General features: G+C 41.9%; 1 protein-coding gene across 1 annotated transcript in view; it reads left to right on the forward strand.

Moving 5' to 3' along the window:
- The window catches only part of LOC117352633 (interleukin-6 receptor subunit beta-like), a 99370-nt gene that overhangs the window by 16053 nt on the left and 62368 nt on the right, over positions 1–20949 (forward strand). The window contains exons 6-8 of the mRNA XM_033929207.1: positions 340–500; positions 14224–14357; positions 18458–18596. Coding sequence (XP_033785098.1) covers positions 340–500; positions 14224–14357; positions 18458–18596 — 434 coding nt within the window. The remainder of the gene's footprint in view (positions 1–339; positions 501–14223; positions 14358–18457; positions 18597–20949) is intronic.

The raw sequence follows: 20949 nt of genomic DNA on the forward strand, positions 1-20949 counted from the left end.
AGAACTATGGCGCCAGCTGTGGAAGCCTAAGATAACACCTACATTTACAATTTATAAACACCAAAGAATAGAAGACCTAATTATTAAACGATCATCTGTTGTTGGTTTTGTTTTGGGGGTTTTTACCAACCAAAATGAAACAGCAAGCAGCTTTTCCCTGAATGAGTTCGCAATTAAGAATCTATTACATCAGGGTAGGATTGAGCAGATTAGATATGTTGACAATAACAATTGCTTCTGGTTCTGACTTTTTTTAAGAATAGTAACACTGCTGTATTTACAATTTGGTAAATATGAGAAATAGAATTCTTGTAATTTTATTTTTTTTCCCTTTGGAAGGCCGAAGAGGATTTGTCAAGCCAACACAATGAACACCTTTCTGAAAATGGACCGTAATGATCTGTATACAAAAATGAATGCAACTATTTTTGTTTCACCCAGTCACAGCACTGAAGACAGGCTAAGATCAAAGGTCATCTCCATTATACCAGAACAGATTGGTATGACACTTTCAATGTGTTCTTTATCTTGTGAAGGTAGCTTAAATTAAGGGCTTGATATGCAAACCACTTTTGTGAACAGCATTGGTTGCTGATAAAAAAAACCCAAAAACCTCCCTAGAAGGGTTTTAGTGGGATATGGCATTTTGATTTGTGAAAATTCCTCTGACAGTTTTTGATAAGAACATAAGAATGGTTCATCTAGCTCAGTATCCCGTCTTCATGGTGGCCAATCCAGGTAGCAAGTACCTGGCAAAATCCAAATAAGGACATGTGCTTAGTGAAATGTATATTTCTCTCTTCTCCATGGAAAACTGTGCTGGACGGGAGGAGCTTTCTTGAGAAGAGAGTAAGTAGAATGCGACTTCTCAGCTCTGATGGGTATCTGGATGATATCTGTGAGGGAGAGAGGTCACAGATGAGAGAAGTGTGAAAAATACTGAGAGAGTTAAATTCACTGAAGTGTTTGGTGGCATTTCACTGTGAAAGTATTACATTTACTGAAGTATTTCTTGTAGTTTTCCTGGGAAAAGGGAGAAAAAATCCTACTCATGAATACTCTTTTACCTTAGGTGGAGGAACCAGGTGACATATATATAAGGGTCCAACAAAGCTGGACCTAGGTTGACCAGGTTACCCATTCCAGAAGGGAGACTTTTTTGGCCAGTCCTGGATTTCTGCCAACCCCATCTTAGTGCATTATGGGACCTGCAGCATTGTTTTCAGTGGATAGAATCATGGACTACAAAATACTGTGTTGCTTTGGGTTGTAATTTTAAAACCAGGACTGGCCAAAAAAGTCTCCCTTCTGGATTGGGTAACCTGGTCACCCTAGTTGGACATGGGCCCTGGGGGTTCCTGCTAGGTTGGGCCCCAAACCCATGAATGCTCCAGAGGGGGTGTTATATGACCACATAAGTGTTTCTCTTTTATATATTTTATTTTTATTGTATTTTAAGATCATCAATACAATGCATAAATGATGAAAAGAATCAGGAAAAAAAAAACAACCCAAGAAATGAAAAATATTCTCACATCCATAATAGAAGAATATTTTTCCATAATTCATTCAGATGATTTTTTTGTCAGTTTTGAGTTATGCGATTAATTTCATTCATCAAGGCAAGATTCACTTGCTGTAACTTATTCTTGTGCCAAAACTCACAAATGTATACCTTGCATAAACTAACCCCCTCCTGTTCAAAGCCGCGCTAGCATTTTTAGCGCTGGCCGCCACAGTAACAGCTCCGAGCTGTTACCGCGGCGGCTGGCACTAAAAATGCTAGCGCGGCTCTGTAAAGAAGGGTTAATATATTCTAATTAATAAATAGAAAACAGAAAACAATTTCTATCCTTTGTTGCCTGATAATTTTACTTTTGTAATTATGTGGTCTCTGTCCTTTTGGCACTTCTTTTCTCTCCATGTCTACCATACCTAGGGTTACCATGTGGCTACAGAAAAAAGATGTATCAATCTGTCCCCTAGTAGGCCAGCATCTCTCCCTCTCTTCCTTTCTTCTGCCTCCCTCCCCAGGGGTTCAGCAAGGGTTCCTATCTCTTCTCTCACTCCTGCTCCATTTCCCCTTTGCCAAGTTTCCAAGTTTATTTACATTTTAGATTCAAACAGTTTTTATTGATGCAAACATCAAATACAACAAATACAACATCAAAGCACATCAATAATGCATCAACTATTATAATATAATATACATAATAAAAGACAAATTCCAATTTCAATAAACCCCCACTTTATATATATGTGTTTGAACCTTTACCGTCCCTCTCCACACCCACCCCTCCCCACCCAATAGTACTTTCTTCCCAATAATACGCTCTTCATTTAACTAAATAAAAGCCCAATTAAGAGATCCAACTTAAAATCGCACTACGGCCCTTAGGATGCAAATCTTACAAATATGAATCCCAGATTTGTATAAATAACATCTTTCGCTTTCTTATAATTCCAGCATCTCTAGCTTCCCAAATGGCCAACTGATGTATTTGGTTCCGCCAATGCCAAAACCTCGGAGAATCAGGGATCGTCCAATATTGAAGTATACATTTTCTAGCCAAAAGACTCATTTTCCTACACAACTAAACTAAACTAAACTAAACCTTAAGTTTATATACCGCATCCTCTCCATGATTATAGAGCTCGGCACGGTTTAAACAACGCCTTATTTCCTTTAGGTAAATGGCCAAAAGCTTCTGGCAAATCCAAAATAAAAAAAGAAGGAGAACAGCACAAAGATCTTCCAATTATTTTTGACATATAATTTATTATTCACTTCCAAAAGTGCTGAATTATGGGGCAAAACCAAAATGCATGACCTAATGTATGACTCTCCCTCCCACATTTATGACTTACATCCTATATAATAAAAGTCTAAGCGCCGCATGCGCACTTAGAGTTTCGTGTTCCCTGCCGCTGTGGTGTGTGATCCGTGGCCGGATTCTATTTTAGAACGCAGCGGCAGGGAACACTCTGGAGCTTCCCCTCCTCACTCACTGTGAAAGAAACCGCTGTCGCCACCACCGTTCCTTCTGCTCCCCTCTTTGGAGTGTCCAGTGCAGGCCAACAGGGTTCCTGGCCAGCTGAACATAGTCTCCAGGCAGCCGCAGCCTCAGCAAATGCTGGTCATCCTCCAAGCTCAGGTCCATAGCCTTTCCAGTGTCGTTGTCTTTGCCCCCCCTACCTCCCCTCCCCGGCACATCCCATCCCCCATTGAGCCTCCCATCCAACCCTCCAACCGCGGTCTGGCCTCTCCCCTTCCCTTCCCAAGGTCCCGACAAACCTCTTGACTAGCAGCGGCCGCAGCACTCTAAACACGCTGCTTCGCGGCCTTCTACTGCCCTGATTTGCTCTGCCGGTGACGCGGCAGAGGGAATCGCGGGCAGTAGAAGGCCGCGAAGCAGCCTGTTTAGAGTGCTGCGGCCGCTGCTCGAGCCAGGAGGTTTCTGGTCACCTCGTGGTGGGAGGGTCGGATGGGAGGGTAAGTGAGGTCGGCTGCACTTCGGCGGTAGTGGCGGGGGGGAGATGGAAACATGCTGCTTTCAAGGGTTCTACTGCACAGGGGAATGGGAGGGAGGGTTAGAAAAATGATAGGTTCTACTGTACAGGTGGGTTGGGAGGGAGGCAGGCAGGCTGGCTGGCTTTGGGGGTGGGGGGGCACTGAGGGCACTAAAGACATAGGAGGCATTAAGGACATAGGAAGGTGGCACTGGGGGCACTAAGAACATAGGAGGTACTGAGGGCACTAAGGGTATAGGAAGGAGGCACTGAGGACACTAAGGACATAGGAGGCACTGAGGGTACTAAGGGCACTAAGGACATAGGAGGCACTGAGGGCACTAAGGACATAGGAAGGGGCACTAAGGACATAGGAAGGAGGCACTGAAGGCACTAAGGACATAGGATGGGACACTAAGGATATAGGAAGGTGGCACTGGGGGCACTGAGGACATAGGAGGCACTGAAGGCACTAAGGACATAGGAAGGGGCACTAAGGACATAGGAAGGAAGCACTGAAGGCACTAAGGACATAGGATGGGACACTAAGGACATAGGAAGGTGGCACTGGGGGCATTGAGGACATAGGAGGCACTGAAGGCACTAAGGACATAGGAAGGGGCACTAAGGACATAGGAAGGAGGCACTGAGGACATAGGATGGGACACTAAGGACAGGAAGGAGGCACTGGGGGCACTAAGAACATAGGAAGGTGGCAATGGGGGCACTAAAGACAGGAAGGAGGCACTGAGGTCACTAAGGACATAGGATGGGACACTAAGGACATAGGAAGGTGGCACTGGGGGCACTAAGGACATAGGAAGGAGGCACTGAGAGCACTAAAGACAAGATGGGACACTAAGGACATAGGAAAGGGGTCACAGAGAGTCAGGCAGGCATGGCACAACAGAGAAATGCAGGCAGGCAGGGGGCCAGGGAGACAGAGACAGAAAGAAAGACAGACAGCGTACACGGAGAGAGAGAGAAAAAGATAGACAGACATCTACTCTAGTACCCGTTAATGTAACGAGCTTAAACACTAGTTTTAATATATTGACCATCATCATGTATCTAACCGGTTTACAAAGCTAAAAACATTAAAATAAATTTAAGAATGGGGGTAAAAAGAAAAGGTGGAACATTAAATGGACAAATACGATGACACGCAAATTAGAGGGAGAGGGGGGAGAAAATTTGTAATTACATCATTAAAAATAAAAATATAGGAGGGGAAGAGGGGGGAGGAAAAAACACCAGGAAAGGGGGGCGCTTCTTGGAAAGCGGTTCATTTTGTATACTGCTGTGCTGTTAAAAAGGGGTAATGTTAAACGCTATGGTATGCGTCTTGGAATAAGAAAGTTTTTAGTTTAGTTTTGAATTTTTCAAGTGAGTTTTCTTGGCGGAGTTGAGATGGCATGGCATTCCATAGGGTTGGAGCTGTAACAGAGAAATTAGTGCTTCTAGCGTAATAAAATTCCTTGATGGGGGGGGACAGTCAGTAAGTTCTGGTAAGCTGATCTGAGGGTCCGTGGAGAAGAGTAGGGAATGATAAGTTTATCAAGAAAAGCTGGTAAGCGTGTAAGTTTGATTTAAAAGCAAGCAGTAGGATTTTATATGTGATGGGATGTGAGATGGGTAGCCAGTGTGCTTCTTGCAGAAGAGGAGTGATATGATCATATTTTCCTGCCTTGTATATGAGTTTGATTGCCATGTTTTGAATAAGCTGCAGATGACTTGATTCCTTTTGGGTGATCTCATTATATAGAGAGTTGCAATAGTCTAGATGAGAAATGACTAAAGAGTGAATCAGAGTTGTGATAGCAGCAGTTTCGAGGTTAGAAGTTAAGGAGCAGATAAGACAAAGTTTATAGAAGCAACTTTTTATAACGGAGCTTATCTGATCGTGATAAGTTAAATCTTTGTCTAAGATGACTCCGAGCAATTTTGTTTTAGATTCCATTTGAATTGGGCAGGATTTGATGGAAATTTGTCTGTTTGTAGTTTCATTGTTTCTGATCGTGAAGAGTATGCCACAGGATTTATTTATGTTGAGAGAAAGTATGTTTGTATGGAGCCAATCGCTGATTTTGTCTAGTGTAGAGTTTATTTCCTGTATGTTGCGAATATTGGCGGGGTCAATAGGATGAAGAAGTTGGATGTCGTTTGCATATGCAAAGATTGTGAATCCAATAGACTGGGCCAGAGTGAGGAGAGGAGCTAGAAAAATATTGAATAGTAAAGGGGAGAGGATTGAGCCTTGAGGAACACCATAAGTTTGAGTAACTGGTGATGAAGTTGTTTCTTTTGAAAAGACTTTGTCCAGCACCATTCCCTCTTCCTTCTTTCCCCATCATCTTGTCATCTCTCTCTCTCTCCCTCCCCCTACCGTCCTGGCATTTCTTTCTCTCTCTCCCCAACACCATCCTGCCACTTCTATCTCATTCTCCCCCAACACCATTTGGGCATCTCTTTCTCTCCTCCCCCACATCATACTGGCATTTCTTTCTCTTTCTCAAACCCCTCCTCCCACACACACACACACACCATTCTGGCATCTCTTTCTCTATCTGTCTTTTCCCATACCATCCGGGTAAATCTTTTATATCTCCTTCTCCCATCACCACATTGGCATCCTTTCCTCTCACCTCCCACTGATATGCTGTCCCTCTTCTTCCCCTACTCCCCAGTGGTTTAGCTGGCATCTCCTGCTTTCCTGGCTCCTGTGATCCATTAACATGCTTGGGTCCACCACTGGTAGCACTGAACAGATGCTGCTTCCATCCAGCGTGGGGTCTTTCTTCTGCCGCTCCTGCCTTCCAAAACCAGTAGTATCAGAGGAGGCAGGAGTGGCAGAAAAAAAGGTCCCAAGCATTGGCCAGAAGCAGCCTCTCTTTAGTGCTACCGGCAGTGGACTGAAACATGTTTGGTGGATTACAGGAGCCAGGAAAGTGGGAGAAGCAGGAAAAGTAAAGAGATCAGCAATGTGTTAGATTATTGCTGCTTTGCTTTTGAACTGGAAAAGGGCCATGGATACATGTGTCACGCACCAAATGCATGTGATTTGGCTTACTGTAAAGATGACATATGGGCACTGGCAGCACTAACCAAAGTCAAACGTGTTCCAATTTTCCACAGAGAGCGATTGCTGTTATAATAGCTGGAGCTCCTGGTGATGGCAGAGTGGTCCTCCTAATCCCTGTCTGTGGTAGTGTCTGCTGTAAAGATGACAACTGAGCAGTGTTGTATAGTTACTAAGTAAATCCCCCTTTTACTAAACTGCGAAAGCGGTTAATAGCGCAGGGAGCCGCACTGAATGCTCTACGCTGCTTCTGACGCTCATAGGAAATCTATGAGCATCGGGAGCAGCGCAGAGCATTCAATGAGGCTCCCTGCACTAAAAAACGCTATCACAGTTTAGTAAAAAGTGTGTGTGGAGGGGGTAAATGTAACTAGTTACTTTTACTTGTAAAGAATATCAGGATAAAATTTGTTACTTTTACTGGAGTAATAATTTTACTATTTATTTAAAACATTTATAGACCGCTGAATATCTAATCGGTTTCCAGCAGCAAACACACACAAAAAATTTACCATAAAACATATTAACATAAAAGACCAACATTCTTAAAATCTCATCTTATATGGTAACAATATATCAAGGCAGTTAGAATGAAATTAGCCTCATTACAAATAGGCTTCAACAAAAAGTTGTGATTTTAAGAGCTTCTTAAAGTTAGTTCAATTTGTACACAATCTTAGTTGTCCAGGTAAATTATTCCATAGATGTACCCCAGCAATGCTAAACATTTTTGATTTTGAAGAAATTTACCGTATACTTCTTTCCTTAATCGTAGCTAACCTCAAAGCTCCTTCTAATCAGAGTGGTTTATATGAGCTTCTATAAATAAAAGTGTTACAATACAATGCAGGAGCTTCTGTAAATGTTACAATACTGAGATTGCGTTTCTGAGATGGTTTTTCAATAGACACATTTATACCATAATCAATCATTCTATGTATATGCACACATTTATACTATAATCAATCATCCTATATATACAGTATACACATATAATACTAGTATCATTTACAATGTACTAGTGCTGCCTGATTCACGATTCAAATTGATTCACCGATTCACTTTGGGTGAATCGATTCGAATCGATTTAAAAACAAAAAAAAATCGGCCTCCCGATTCAATGACTGACCCTCTCCCCTCTCCCCCCAAAGTAGGAGCGGCAGCGCTGCCTGTTGCTGGCCGGCCACTGCCACTCCTGCTGTAGAGGGCGAAGGGAGAGGGTCAGTTGGGAAGTGCTGGTGTCCGGCTTCCCCCCAGCCTCCCGCTCATCCATTTACCTAATTCTGGCAGCAGAGCAGCCTGCAGAGAGGATCGCCACTGCTAGCAATCTATGCAGGTTGCCATCAGCCTCTGGAACTGTTTTCTCTGCCGCGATCCTGCCTCTGACATCAGAGGAGAGGGCAGCAGAGGGAAGAAAAGCTCTGAAGGCCTATGGCAACCTGCAAAGATCACTAGCACCAGCGATCCTCTCTGCAGGCTGCTCCGCTCCTGGAATTAGGTAAATGGATGCATGGGAGGTCAGGGGAAACATGCAGGCCTTCCGGGGGTGCAGTCTTGGGGGGGACAGGCCTTCAGGGGGGACAGGCAGGCCTTCAGGGATGGTGCAGACCTTCAGGGGGGACAGGCCTTCAGGAGAGGGGGGCCCTGGTGTAGAAGTACACAGAGGGAGGGAGGAAAGGGGGGTTCAAAGAGACATGCGTATGCCGGACTTTGGGGGGGAAAAACAGACATGCATATGCCGGACTTTGGGTCTAAAAATAGAGGAGAGGGAAAAAGATGGTGGACAATGGGATTTAGGGAGGAAAGGAACAGAAAGGGAGAGAAGTTGGACACAAGGGATAGTGTGGAGGGGGTATAGAGATACTGGATAGGAGGATAGTTGGGAAAAGAAAGAGAGAGATGGTGGACTCTGGGGTGGTGGGGAAGAAGGGAGAGATGCTGGTTGAAAGGGTAGTTAAGAAAAGGTGGATCTGTGGATGGAGACGAAAAAAAAAGAAAGATGCCAGACCTCCGGAGGAGGGAAGGGAAACGGATGGGGAGGACAGAGATGGAAGATGGATTGTTAGCATGGAGAAAGAAGAAAGAAGGAAACCCTGGCAAGCAAGTTATCAGAAGATAACCAGAGCCAGGGACCAACAAGATATGAATAATGACCAGATAACAAAAGGTAGAAAAAATAATTATATTTTCTATTTTGTGATTAAAATATGTCAGATTTGAAATGTGTATCCTGCCAGAGGTGATGTTAGACCTCGAATGTGAGCTAGGATTTAACAGAGAGAGGAAAAGTCTTTTTTGTTTGTTTATGTTGTTTATACCACAGCGCCAGTGTGGGTAAGAGAGAGCAAAGGGGATGAAGAGGCTATAAAATAACCCCACCAGGATATTTGAAAAAAACACACAATTGGGCAGGAAAATCGAATCGAATCAAAAAATTGATTCAATAGGCTGAATCGAATCAAATTTTTTTTTCCTGAATCGGGCAGTACTACTATGTACCTACTAAATGTTCATCTTAGATTTACATGCATCCTGATAATTCTAGTTATCTGTACTCTGTGCCTCTGCAATTCTGCGTACTTCTGTTGTGTTCACCCTGTTGTGTTCCTAGTAACTTTGCCAATATTTACTACTTTTACTCAAATTACATGTGATGCTTGCAGTAAAAAGTAAAAGTGGGAGTGAGAAGTAAATGAGAATTCTACAGTAAACCAAATGAAACAGCAAACCTGGAACAGGATTATGCTTTTGCAAACCTTGTCACACAAACAGTGGATCATCTCATCTTAAGTTTTGCTATTCATTGAACGTAGCCTATAAGAACAGTGGAGTTGCCTGTGGTTGTTGAACTGGTTTACTGGTCTCCAGCCTTACAGAACACTGATGAGTTGGGTTACTGTAAAGTGGAGATGAAGCTGAAGCTGGTTGCAATTCTTGGTGAACAGATTGGTGGTAACCCCATTGGGGTGACTGTCTATTGCATTGATAGAGTCTTTAGAGAGGAAGTCTGTCTGTTTGATCTTAAGACTGAAGGGTTCCAATACATGTGACATCTGGCATCAGTTCTCAAAGATATTCATAGTTTGCCATCAGACAAAAAATTGTTAGAACAGACAATGGTTCTAACTTTGTGAAAGCTTTCTTGGACATCATGACAACAGTCTGCTGTTGAGACAGACACGGGACGGTAACATGGAATGCTGCTACTATTTGGGTTTTTGCCCGGTACTTGTGACTTGGATTGGCCTTCACAAGGACAGGATTCAAGGCTAGAAGGACCATAGGTCTGACCCAGTAAGGCTATTCTTATGTTCTTAATGAAGATGAAGATGAAGATGTAAATGATGAATTAGACTGCACTACAACTAATGCAGATAATAATGATGATAAAGTACTCTATGTTATACAGAAGTCAAGTGTTTCAGAGTCACATGATCAAAACCTGCAGACCCAGTCAGAAGATATCAGTAATACTGCAGCCTGGCCTGATTTGAAGGAACTCTTTATCAGACTGAACAATCTACTTTTTGCTAGTATACTTGTTGGATTAATATCTCATAAGCACTCTCGCATGAGTGACAGCCATTTTCAAAATTTTAATTTTACTGAAAGCAAAGGGTCCTTTTACTAAAGCCGCAGAAAAAGTAGCCATAGCATACCATTTATGCTGACTTTCACATTCACTAAGGTCATTTGTGCCACTGTCAGAAAATGGATATTCTATTATAGTAGCCAGCACTAAATATCTGACCATCAGTTCAGGCTTTCACTGATTTCCAGTTAGCAGCAATATTCAAACTAGGGTACTTACCAGATTCAGACAACATTAGGACAATTTTATTGCTGTCCTAACTTTAACCAGTTAGTAGTTTGAATCTCACCACTAACTTGATGTCCTCCAGCTCTGTCTGGATAGTGCTGAGGTCTTGCCCAGAACTGAAGTCTGGCTTACTGGTCTGTAATTTCCCTGAACACCCCTGGAACCCTTTTTGAAAATCAGTGTTACATTGGCCACCCTCCAATCTTCAGGTACTATGGTTGATTTTAACAGCAGATCAGCACTTTCATGTCTGAGTTCTTTCAGTACTCCGAGGTGTTTATCCCGGTGATTTATCATTCTTTAACTTGTCAGTGTGGCTCAAGATTTATGTCAGATCCTCTGCATTGTCACCCTTGAAAACTATTTCTGGTTCAGGTAGACCTCTTACATTTTCTTCCATAAATACCAATACAATGTAAAATGAGCCACATGTATATTGGTATTAGATCCCTGGTATGTGTCAAACTTGTATCAAAAAATCTTGTACTGAAATTATAGCAAATTGTAACTTGTTAACTGTATATTATGTATGTTAACCTGTAACCCGTTCTGAGCTCTATGGGGAGAATGGAATAGAAAATGAATTAAATAAATAAAATAATAAAATAATTCTAAACAATGTCAGTGCTAAAATACTCTTCCTCTAAAAGAAAATCTTTTGTTAGTCTAACTATCTGTGGGTTTTTTCTGGCCATTATTATTACTTGTTTTATTTCATGATTATTACTGAAACTAATTTTGTTGTACAGAGGAAGGGGTGTTAAATATGCTAGGTATACCACTAGTGTCCAGACACAGGAGTCCTGGGTCTTTGGGTGTTGATTTTAGGATTACTGGGTTTCAGGATTCTAGGTTCAAAATTCTAAGACTTGAGGCTCCTAGGTCTGGCCTCTCAGATCTAAAGATTCCAGATCTAAAGGCCCTGTTCTGGAGTCTGAGCCTTCAAGGTCCAACAGGAACAAATTTGGGAATCTTGGGTCTATTATACCCAGGTCTGAGAATCTTAGATCTAGGGTTTTTCAACACAGCGATCTTGGGTATAGAAGTTCTGGGTTCTGAAGTTCTCATGTGTGGAGCTCAAGTCTGATGCTTCTAGGTCAAAGTCCCCTAGATTGAGGGTGTCAGATCTGGCTTCTGTTTGTGATTCTAAGGCCTGAGACTTTAAGGTCTGACACATTTGGTCAAAGGCTCTTCTGTAGATGTCTTCAGAGTCTTCAGTGGCTTTTATACTGGGGTACTTGGCCCCAGAGCTCTTAGACTTGAGATTCACAGGTTTAAGGATGCTTCGTCCAAGGCTCACATGTTGAGTAATCCTCAGTTCTTGGGTCTAGCAGTCCAGGGTCATTAGATCCAGTAATTTTGAAATCCCTTCATTGGGAGGTCCAAGCTAAGAGGGATCCTTCTTTGGAAGTAGGTCCTACTTTTAAGAGGGCCACCTCTAGCAGTGGTATTCTAACTTCAGTGTGGGATCCATACTTGAAATGTCTCATGGGATGTTGATTAAGTGCACACATTGTTCTTAATGTGTAAATGGTAACTGAACTCTAGGAAGCTCAGAGTGTGCATATGAATGTTGTCAGGGCCAATAAAGTATAATGGCACTAAAACAAGTATATTTATACATTTGCACACATTTTCTAGTGCATTTCAACAGTGTTTCCCAAGTTTGTCCTGGAGTATGCCCTTGTCAGTCAGGTTTTCATATACATGAAAGAGATTTGCATATAATGGAGTGTGACAGCCTTTCAAAGCTGTTGGAAGAGGATTCAATCACAAATAAGAATGCTCTCAATGAAAAAGGTGTATTCTTTTCTAGGTTACAGTCTGTTGCCTCATAGCCTGGAGTATTGTGTTCAATTCTGGTCTCTTTATTTCAAGAAAGATATAGCGGCACTAGAAAAGGTTCAAAGAAGAGCAACCAAGATGATAAAGGGGATGGAACTCCTCTCGTATGAGGAAAGACTAAAAAGGTTAGGGCTCTTCAGCTTGGACTGAGGGGAGATATGATTGAAGTCTATAAAATCCTGAGTGGAGTTGAATGGGTACAACAGGATCGATTTTTCACTCCGTCTAAATTTACAAAGACTACAGTGTAGGGGACACTCAAAATAACAGGGAAATACTTTCAAAATCATTAGGAGGAAATATTTTTTCACTCAGAGAATAGTTAAGCTCTTGAACGCATTGCTAGAGGTTGTGGTAAGAGCAGATAGCGTAGCTGGTTTTAAGAAAGGTTTGGACAATTTCCTAGAGGAAAAGTCTATAGTCTGTTACTGAGAAAGACATGGGAGAAGCCACTGTTTGCTCTGGATCTGTAGTGGAATGTTACTACTCCTTGGGTTTTGGCTAGGTACTGGTGACCTGGATTGGCCACCATGAGAATGGGCTACTGGGCTTGATGGACCCAGTAAGGCTATTCTTATGTTCTTCAAAATATAGTTTGAGGTTCCTCAAGTCCATGGAAAAGTGGGATAGAACAAAATAACTGGGAGCAAACTTGCTTTATACTTAGAAGTTTCCCTGCCCAAACACATTTCTCTCAGCTTGCCTCTGTTGTGTAGGCTCAGCTTATCAGTCAGGCATAAGAATCAAAGTTCCATCTTAAAAACTCTTATAGTTTCTTCAATCAGTTCTGCAAAGGGAACAGTTAAATCTGTAGTCAGGATTCTCATTCTTGCTCTCCTCCACAGGTCTTCCTTTCTCTCTCTCTCTCGCCCTTCCTTTTTGTTCCTGAGAGCTGCTCCTTTCTACTTCCTTCTTTCCCTTCTCCCCTTTCTAGGTTAACAGTACCGTATTGGGGAGTTGGGGAGTCGGCGGGGCAAGAGGGCTTGGGCTCTCTTTTGCCCCGATCGTGTCGAGAGTCGGGGGGGCAAGAGGGCTTGAGCTCCCTCTTACCCCGATCGTGTCGGGGAGTTGGGACCGCCAAGAGGAAGCAGCAGGACACCGGTAGGAGCTTCTACATGATGGGGGGGGGGGTCAGGAGGCTGTGGGGGTACGAGCGGTCCTTCAGGGTGGGGGTGCAGGTGCGGGTGGGAGTACGTGCGAGCGGTCCTTCGGGGTGGGGGTGCGGGTGTGTTCGAGCAGTCCTTCGGGGTGGGGGTGCGATTGGTCCTGCGGGGGGGGTGAATTGGACATCAGGGGGGCATCAGGCTTTCAGGGTGGGGACAGGACTTCAAGGGGGAGAGGAGAGTCGGGGTGGGCGAAAGGAGAGTCGGGGTGGCCAGAGGAGAGTCAGGGCGGGTGAAAGGAGAGTCGGGCGGCGACGGGAGAGTCGGGCAGCATGCGCGGTATACGGGTGTGCGCGGTATATAAAAATTTCTGTACATAAATTTGTGTTTTTCGCGCGCTATACCCATGTGCGCGTTTTACATGGGTGCGCGTTATCTACGTGAAAATACGGTATATTATCAGGCAGTGCTCTGTTCACGTGAGAGAGTGTCCACTAGGTGGAGTGTAACCCTTTCCTTATTGTGATTCTGACTCTCTGGGGAAATATTCTGCAAGGGAGTGGCAGAGTTCTATGGACTCCCTCACACATAGGCAATGTACAGTATGTGAAACAATTTTATACATTTTCATTGTGGATATCCTGAAAATCTGACTGGCAAGGGGTACTCCTGGGCTGACTTGGGAAACACTGTATTACACTATGCTTATTAACAAGTTGCTATGTCAGCAGTAAATCTCATTTGTAAAACGGAAATTGCAAAATGTGCACTACATTTGTACTTCATAATTTTAATGTTGTGTAATGTTGTTTGAGTTGTGAAATGGTCCTTTTGCCTTGTGTATCATAACAACTCCTTTATTTTAGTAAAATGTGATGCACCATCAGATGTGGTCGTCCACTGGTCATCTCATAAATTAATATTTCAGTGGATACAAAATAGCAATGCAGAAGAATATCAGTTACGATACAGAGAAATGTCATCCAGAGACTGGAATTTTGTAAGTATAAAAGCAACCACTGCAAAGTTTAAAACAAAATTAGTTAAAGTGTAACCATCATCTGAAGAGAGTATGCCAATAAGATATCATAAAGTGTTAACTGCTCAATCAGTTGAACTAGCCAACAATCAAAAGGAAGTATTTGAAGATAGATTAATTATATAATTCTCACAGTGAAGTACATTTTTCATCCCCATCCCCTCACTGTCCCTGCAGTCTTAATTTTCTTCCCTGCATCCCCCTGCTCAAAGCAGAAAGATGATGTTATATACTTTTATGGGCATAAGGCTTTGCAAGTACAAATTTTAAGCCTGTAGTGTGTGTGTGTGTGGGGGGGGGGGGGGGTCTAACTTTTATTTTGATTGAAAGAACATCAATGAAAGTACAACTTATAAGGTATGCTGGGTTCTGTATTGCGCATAGAAAGCCAAACATCAGCTCAATACTAGTGATATTTTAGTCCAGACAATAATTTTAGTTCTAATGTGCAAAACATATCAAGAACAGCCTTCATAAAATCACACCCAATTAACTTTGTGCTTTTTTCCAGTGTAAAAGCAATCCAATAGCACATGGTTTAGTACTTTTCTCAGTGTGAAGCCAAACTGAACAGCACAAACAATGTCTATTTCCAAGCAACAAAACAAAGCCAGAAAATAAAGAAATAAAAATTCTATCTAGTAAAGCCCTCAGAATAACTTATGCTTTTCACTCAGTCATTTCAGGAATCTTGAATCTATACAGACAGTCCTTAACATTAGCCTATAGCATATGGCTTATTGTATTTTAGAGAGAAACCAAACTGGACTTACTTTAGAAAAAGAATGATGGATTAAGACATCCGGGTTTTATTTCCATTGGAAGCAATGGAAGTAAAACCCTGATGTCTTAAACTGTCTTCCTTTTTCTGAAGCCATATTGTAACCCCATGGCAGTGGTCTTCACTAATTTTTAAGTGAGTGCCATTTTGGGTCCAAAAGGGCTGAAGGACAGATGACAAATATCTTCCTACATAGGGCTATGACATTAATAATGCTTCTCAACATTCATTCCTACCGGAACACCTGGCCTCAGCCACACATGCAGAACACAAATAAACCCCATACAAATACAGGACTACAAACTAAAAAGTACTAATATATACAAACAAAACCCTAAGATGCCAGACTCTGTATGTAGTACAATACCAGAGAAATAGAAATAAATTAATTTCTTTCTGAACTGTGCAAAATATAGACAGCAAATGTAAATTCTCAAATCTGACACATTTCAATCATTTCTCCTACCATTGTTGTCTGGTGATTTTATTTTTCCAATCATTTTTCCCAGTCTCTGGTTGCACTTCCTTCTGTCTGTGCTCTTAACTGTTTCCAGGGCTTTCTTATCCATTTGCTTTTTTTCTCTCCTTCACTTCCTGCTCTACATCTTTGGCATTAACTTTTTAACATTCAACATTATTCCATCTGTCTGCGTTCTTCGCAAATCTTTCTACTTTTTCATGTCTTCCCTTCCCATTTATCCACGCACTCTGTTCTTTACTTCAACTCCCCTCCTCCCATCCATGGGTACCATCACCTCCCTCTTTCTTCCCCTAATTCTCATCTATCCATAAACAACATTTCTTCCATCTCTTCCCTTTCTCACCAATTCCTGTGTATCATCTCCTCCCTTTCTTTCCCCCTTCTCTTCCATGCCTGTGCACCATCTCCTCCCTCTCTTTCCCAGTCTGCCATCTCTGTCTTCCCTTTCCCCCCTCCTATGGTATGTCATCTTTATCCTTTCCTTCCCACAATATGGCATCTCTCTTCCCTCCTTCCCTTCCCCCTCCCCTAAGCTGGAATCTCTTCTCCTCCTTCCCCTCTCAGGTCTGGTATCTTGCTCCTTCTGTGCCCCTTCCCCTGGTTTGACATCTCTCTTCTTCCCATGGTCTGGTATCTCTCTCCTCTCCTTCTCAGAGAGTAGCCACCCTGGTGGTCAATTGGCTGTCCCCAGGCCTGTCTTAAGAATCCTGGTGGTCTAATGGCCTCTTCAGGGGCAAGAAAGAACACTTCTTCTATCCTGCCCATTGCCACGGCTGGACCCACCTCTAATACATTTTCAAAATAGCTGCCAAAACTTCATGTAGCAGCCTCACAAGATTCATGGTGGCAACCATTTATTTATTTTTGTTTCTGTGTATATATTCTCCCCAGACCCCACCACATTGCATATCAATTGTACAAGTTCCTGGAGGAAAAGTCCATAGTCTGTTATTGAGAAAGACAAAGGGGAAGCCACTGTTTGCCACTGTATCGGTAGCATGGAATATTGCTACACCTTGGGTTTTTGCCAGGTACTAGTGACTTGGATTGGCCACCACGAGAACTGGGCTTGATGGACCATTGGTCTGACCCAGTAAGGCTATTCTTATGTTCTTATGACCCCTGCATTCAATTTACAGCTACTGTTAATTACCAGGAGATTTCTTTTCTCGATTTGAAAATAATTAAAAAATAAGGAACCCTCATTACAACTGTATATCATAAAGATACAGACAGAAATAGTCTCATGAGGTTTCACAGTTTCCATCCTTTTCAGCTAAAACAAAGTTTGCCCACAAGTCAGTTCCTATGTCAATAAAGAATATGTTATTCTCTAGAGGAATATTGATATGGCATGAGATATGAAACACATCCCTCCAGCATGGTTATCCATCAGATGTAGTAACCCGAGCCCACAAAAGAGCCATATATGCCCAACTTGAGCTATTGCTGCAATACAACTCAGAAAGAGTAAAAGAGGGTCTTATCATGTTTGTTCAAAAGTTTTAACTTCTGTTTCCTCAAATAAACCAGATCATACTGAAACACTGGCAGGTGGTTAAACTTGCCATGGATTCAATGGGTGATAGACCAATAATCTCCTATCGTCGACAAAAAACATAGAATTGATCAATTCAAGTATGCAATTGAAACAGCAGAAATACTACAGTGGGTATCACATGACATGTGGTTCCTGCCAGTGGTGCCCATATGCATTCAGGGTAGCATGTGGACTCATCCCTTTATAGGAAAAGGATATACAGCTCAAGTGAATACTGACTGTAACACGATAGAGGTTATTTATATGATATTATACCCATGCAATAAAATGTATATTGGTGGGACCATCAGACGCATTAAGGTACTAACAACAGATATTGGAGAACAGATAAATTGAAGATTTGAAAAAATAAAAAAATAATTTTATTAATATATATTACACACATAAGTAAAAGAAATAAAAATATGGGATCGATGACGACTGCCTCCAAGACGGGTTATGCTACCCTATTGGCATTCTGAAGATCCTAGTTACGAGTAATGTCGCTATAGTGTAAGTTCTCTTGGGAAGAGTGCATATATTACTATTGACTATTAAGCCATTATTAGTAGTAAGGAGTGCCTCTTAAAGATGTCACCTACAAGCATTCGGGCTATTGGTGTGATACAGTAAGTTTGGGGTGGGTTATAGAGGGCTCACCACACAATATAAGCAGGTGACATGTACCTGGGACTTTAATTGTGACATTCACTACAGTACCCTCGAGTGCCCCTCTGCTCTGCTCAGATGTCTGTGTGGCCAGTTTGCTAAGAATGCTGGCTCTTGGACATCCCAATAGCTTGTGTTTGTTCGTTTTTTTAATTTGGACATCTTTGTATTTGAAAATGGCTAAAAAAGATCGACGTATTAGGGGTCAAACATTTAGATAGGTCATTTTCAAAAGAAGTAAAGACATAGATGTCTTGCTGTTTTGAAAATTGACATTTTCTCTACTGTATTCTGGACATCTTTCCCAAAACGTCCATACTCAGACTTAGACGTCCTATCAAAAATGTCCCCCTTGGCTGTAAACTGTGTAATTTATGAATCCAGCTTTGTTCTGATCTGATAGGCCAGTTATACATTTACTGGTGTTCTAAGTACACATAAAGGGATAAATGGATTTTTTTTAAATCATAATGAAATAATATTGGGCTCAGGTTAAAAAGTGTATAAATTTGTGTTGTGTGTAAATTTGATTTCTAGCATAATTTCTCATTGTAATGCATTTTTATTTACATAAGTTCTTTGCTCTGTAGGCCAATGAAACAAAGAAAGAAATCATTGTGACTATAGCTGAGTCGAACCTTTCATCATCTTTTGTTGCTCAGCTTAGATGTATACCAAATGCCGCTTGTTTCCACTGTGATTGGGGTCAGGAGATTGTGGTCCCTCATGGTAAGTATGCAAAACAAATGAGTAATTCTGTAGCTTGTATCAGAATAGACTATTATAGTATCCCAATAAATGATGATTATCAGGTTTATATTAGAACATAAAAATTGCCATGAAAGGTCACTTTGGGCAGCCACAAAACTTAGAGACTTGAAGAAAGCAACAGGTTTTATTAGCATACATATGCGACTCCTGAGCTCCAAGCTGGCTTCAGAAGTCCCAAAATCAGGAAGTTACAGAAATATTTATACATTCTTCTGCCTATACAACTGAATTCTAGAAAAAACTTTTCACGTGTTACTTTTCTTAACAATCATTGGTACTAAGCTCACACTAGCAGGTCATTAGCAGGTCACTTATCTAAGCCCTGCAGTCTTTCTGTAACATGTCCAAGAAGGCGGAATACAATATCATATATGCTGAGATAGCCATAAGAAGCTAGAATGCCCAAGCTAACACCCCAGTGCAAGCAGGCTAGAACATGAGATAAGTTAGGTCTGCAGCTAAACATAATTCAGCATTTTATTAAAGAGAAAACTTAGTTCAACACTTAGGAAAACCAGTCCCAGACTCCTTCAGCTAAACTGAGTAAGACCAAAGGTCCTTCAAGCCCAGTACCTTGCTTCCAATCCAGATTGCAAGTGCCTGGCAGGAGAAATACTTGAGTACCTGAATGTAAACTGCTTAGGCTATAAATGATGTATAAATATGAAAATAAATCCCAAAAGTTGCACTGGAATTTATCCTCGTGATCTTTAAAGTAAATAATGCTCCTCTAACAATGAATTCCAGAGTTTAATTATACACTGAATGAAAAATATTTTCTCCTATTTGTTTTATAGGAATTACTTCCTAACTTGAAGGTGTGTCCTCTAAACTTTAACTTTGTGAAAGAGTAAAACAATCAATTTAATTTCACTCAGGATTTTATGGACCTATCATATCTCCCCTCAGTCATCTGTTCTCCAAGCTGAAGAGCTTTAACCTCTTTAGCCTTTCCTCATAGAAGAATCATTCCTTCCAAGTATCATCCTTTCAAATGGACCAGAAGTCAGGAGAGCATCTGTTGATCCCTGGCTTCCTGGGTGACACTGGTATAGTAAAGAGGAGTGAAGCGGCAAACTACCCTGAGCACTGCCTTGGCAGGTTCACCGACACCTTGCCATGCTGTACACTCCTGGTCTCCCCTTAGGAATTTCCACACTGTTCCACCATCCCCTCATACCTCCACAAATCTTCACCAGTTGTGAGCAGTATCTTTTACCTGCTACTCATACTAGCCTCATCCCTCCCTTTTATGTCACTTCCTGTTCGCAGGGACCAAGAGGTGTAAATCAGGGAAAGGATGATGCCAGCATGAGCAATCGGTAAGAGATGCTGCTCATGACTGGTGAAGATTTGAAGAAGTATGAGGGGAAGGCTGTGAGGAGGGGGAACATTGAGGGGAGACATATGGTATGGCATGGCAATGCTGGGGATAGCTTGGAGACAATTGGCGCAGCAATTCCCAGAGCTTCTGCCCCAGGTGCAAACTTCTCTTGCTGTGCTACTGCTGGGTGACTTCAGGCCAGTCTCTTTATCTCCTCCTTCATTTTCCCACTAAGGGAGTAATTTTATAACTTCCCATGTAGGCAAAAAGCACACACAGAGAACTTAACACCCTTCCCCCCCTTTTACTAAACCATAACACAGTTTTCAGCGCCGGCCACAGCAGTAACAGCTCCAACTCTCATAGAAGTCCTATGAACATCAGGGCTGTTACTGCCACGGCCGATGGTAAAAACCACGCTATGGTTTTGTAAAAAGGGGGTTAACCAGCTACAGTATGTACTTTCCTTTTGAAAATTATCAGCTCACTTTTATATCTACTTTCTTTTGTGGCAATTTTGTCTGAGTTAAAACATATGCAAACTTGTACTTGTTTTGAAATCTATAAATAGAAATAAATATTACATTACATTACAGATTTCTATTCCGCCATTACCTTTCGGTTCAAAGCGGATTACAAAAAGAGTTATGGAAGAAGGGTTACAACGTTAGATCAGAGAAGGTTTCCAAGAGAGGGAAAAGTAGGATCTGGGGTTAGGGAGGGGATGGTAAGAGGGGGGTTAAGCTTTATCATGGTATTAAGCTTTATTAAGGGATTTCTTGAAGAGTATAGTTTTTATTTCCTTTCTGAACATCATGTAGTCTGGGGTTGTTGTCAATAGGTTGGAGACTTGGTTGTCTATCTTCGCTGCCTGAGTGACCAGTATTATAACTAAATGAAGAAATAAAGATGTATGTGTAACTCAAAACCCATCTTGGGCATGCTACCTACAGCAGATTAAAATAGTAATGAAATGGCCAATCATGT

Source organism: Geotrypetes seraphini, chromosome 1 (assembly GCF_902459505.1).
Source record: "Geotrypetes seraphini chromosome 1, aGeoSer1.1, whole genome shotgun sequence".
NCBI classification, from domain to species: Eukaryota; Metazoa; Chordata; class Amphibia; order Gymnophiona; family Dermophiidae; genus Geotrypetes; species Geotrypetes seraphini.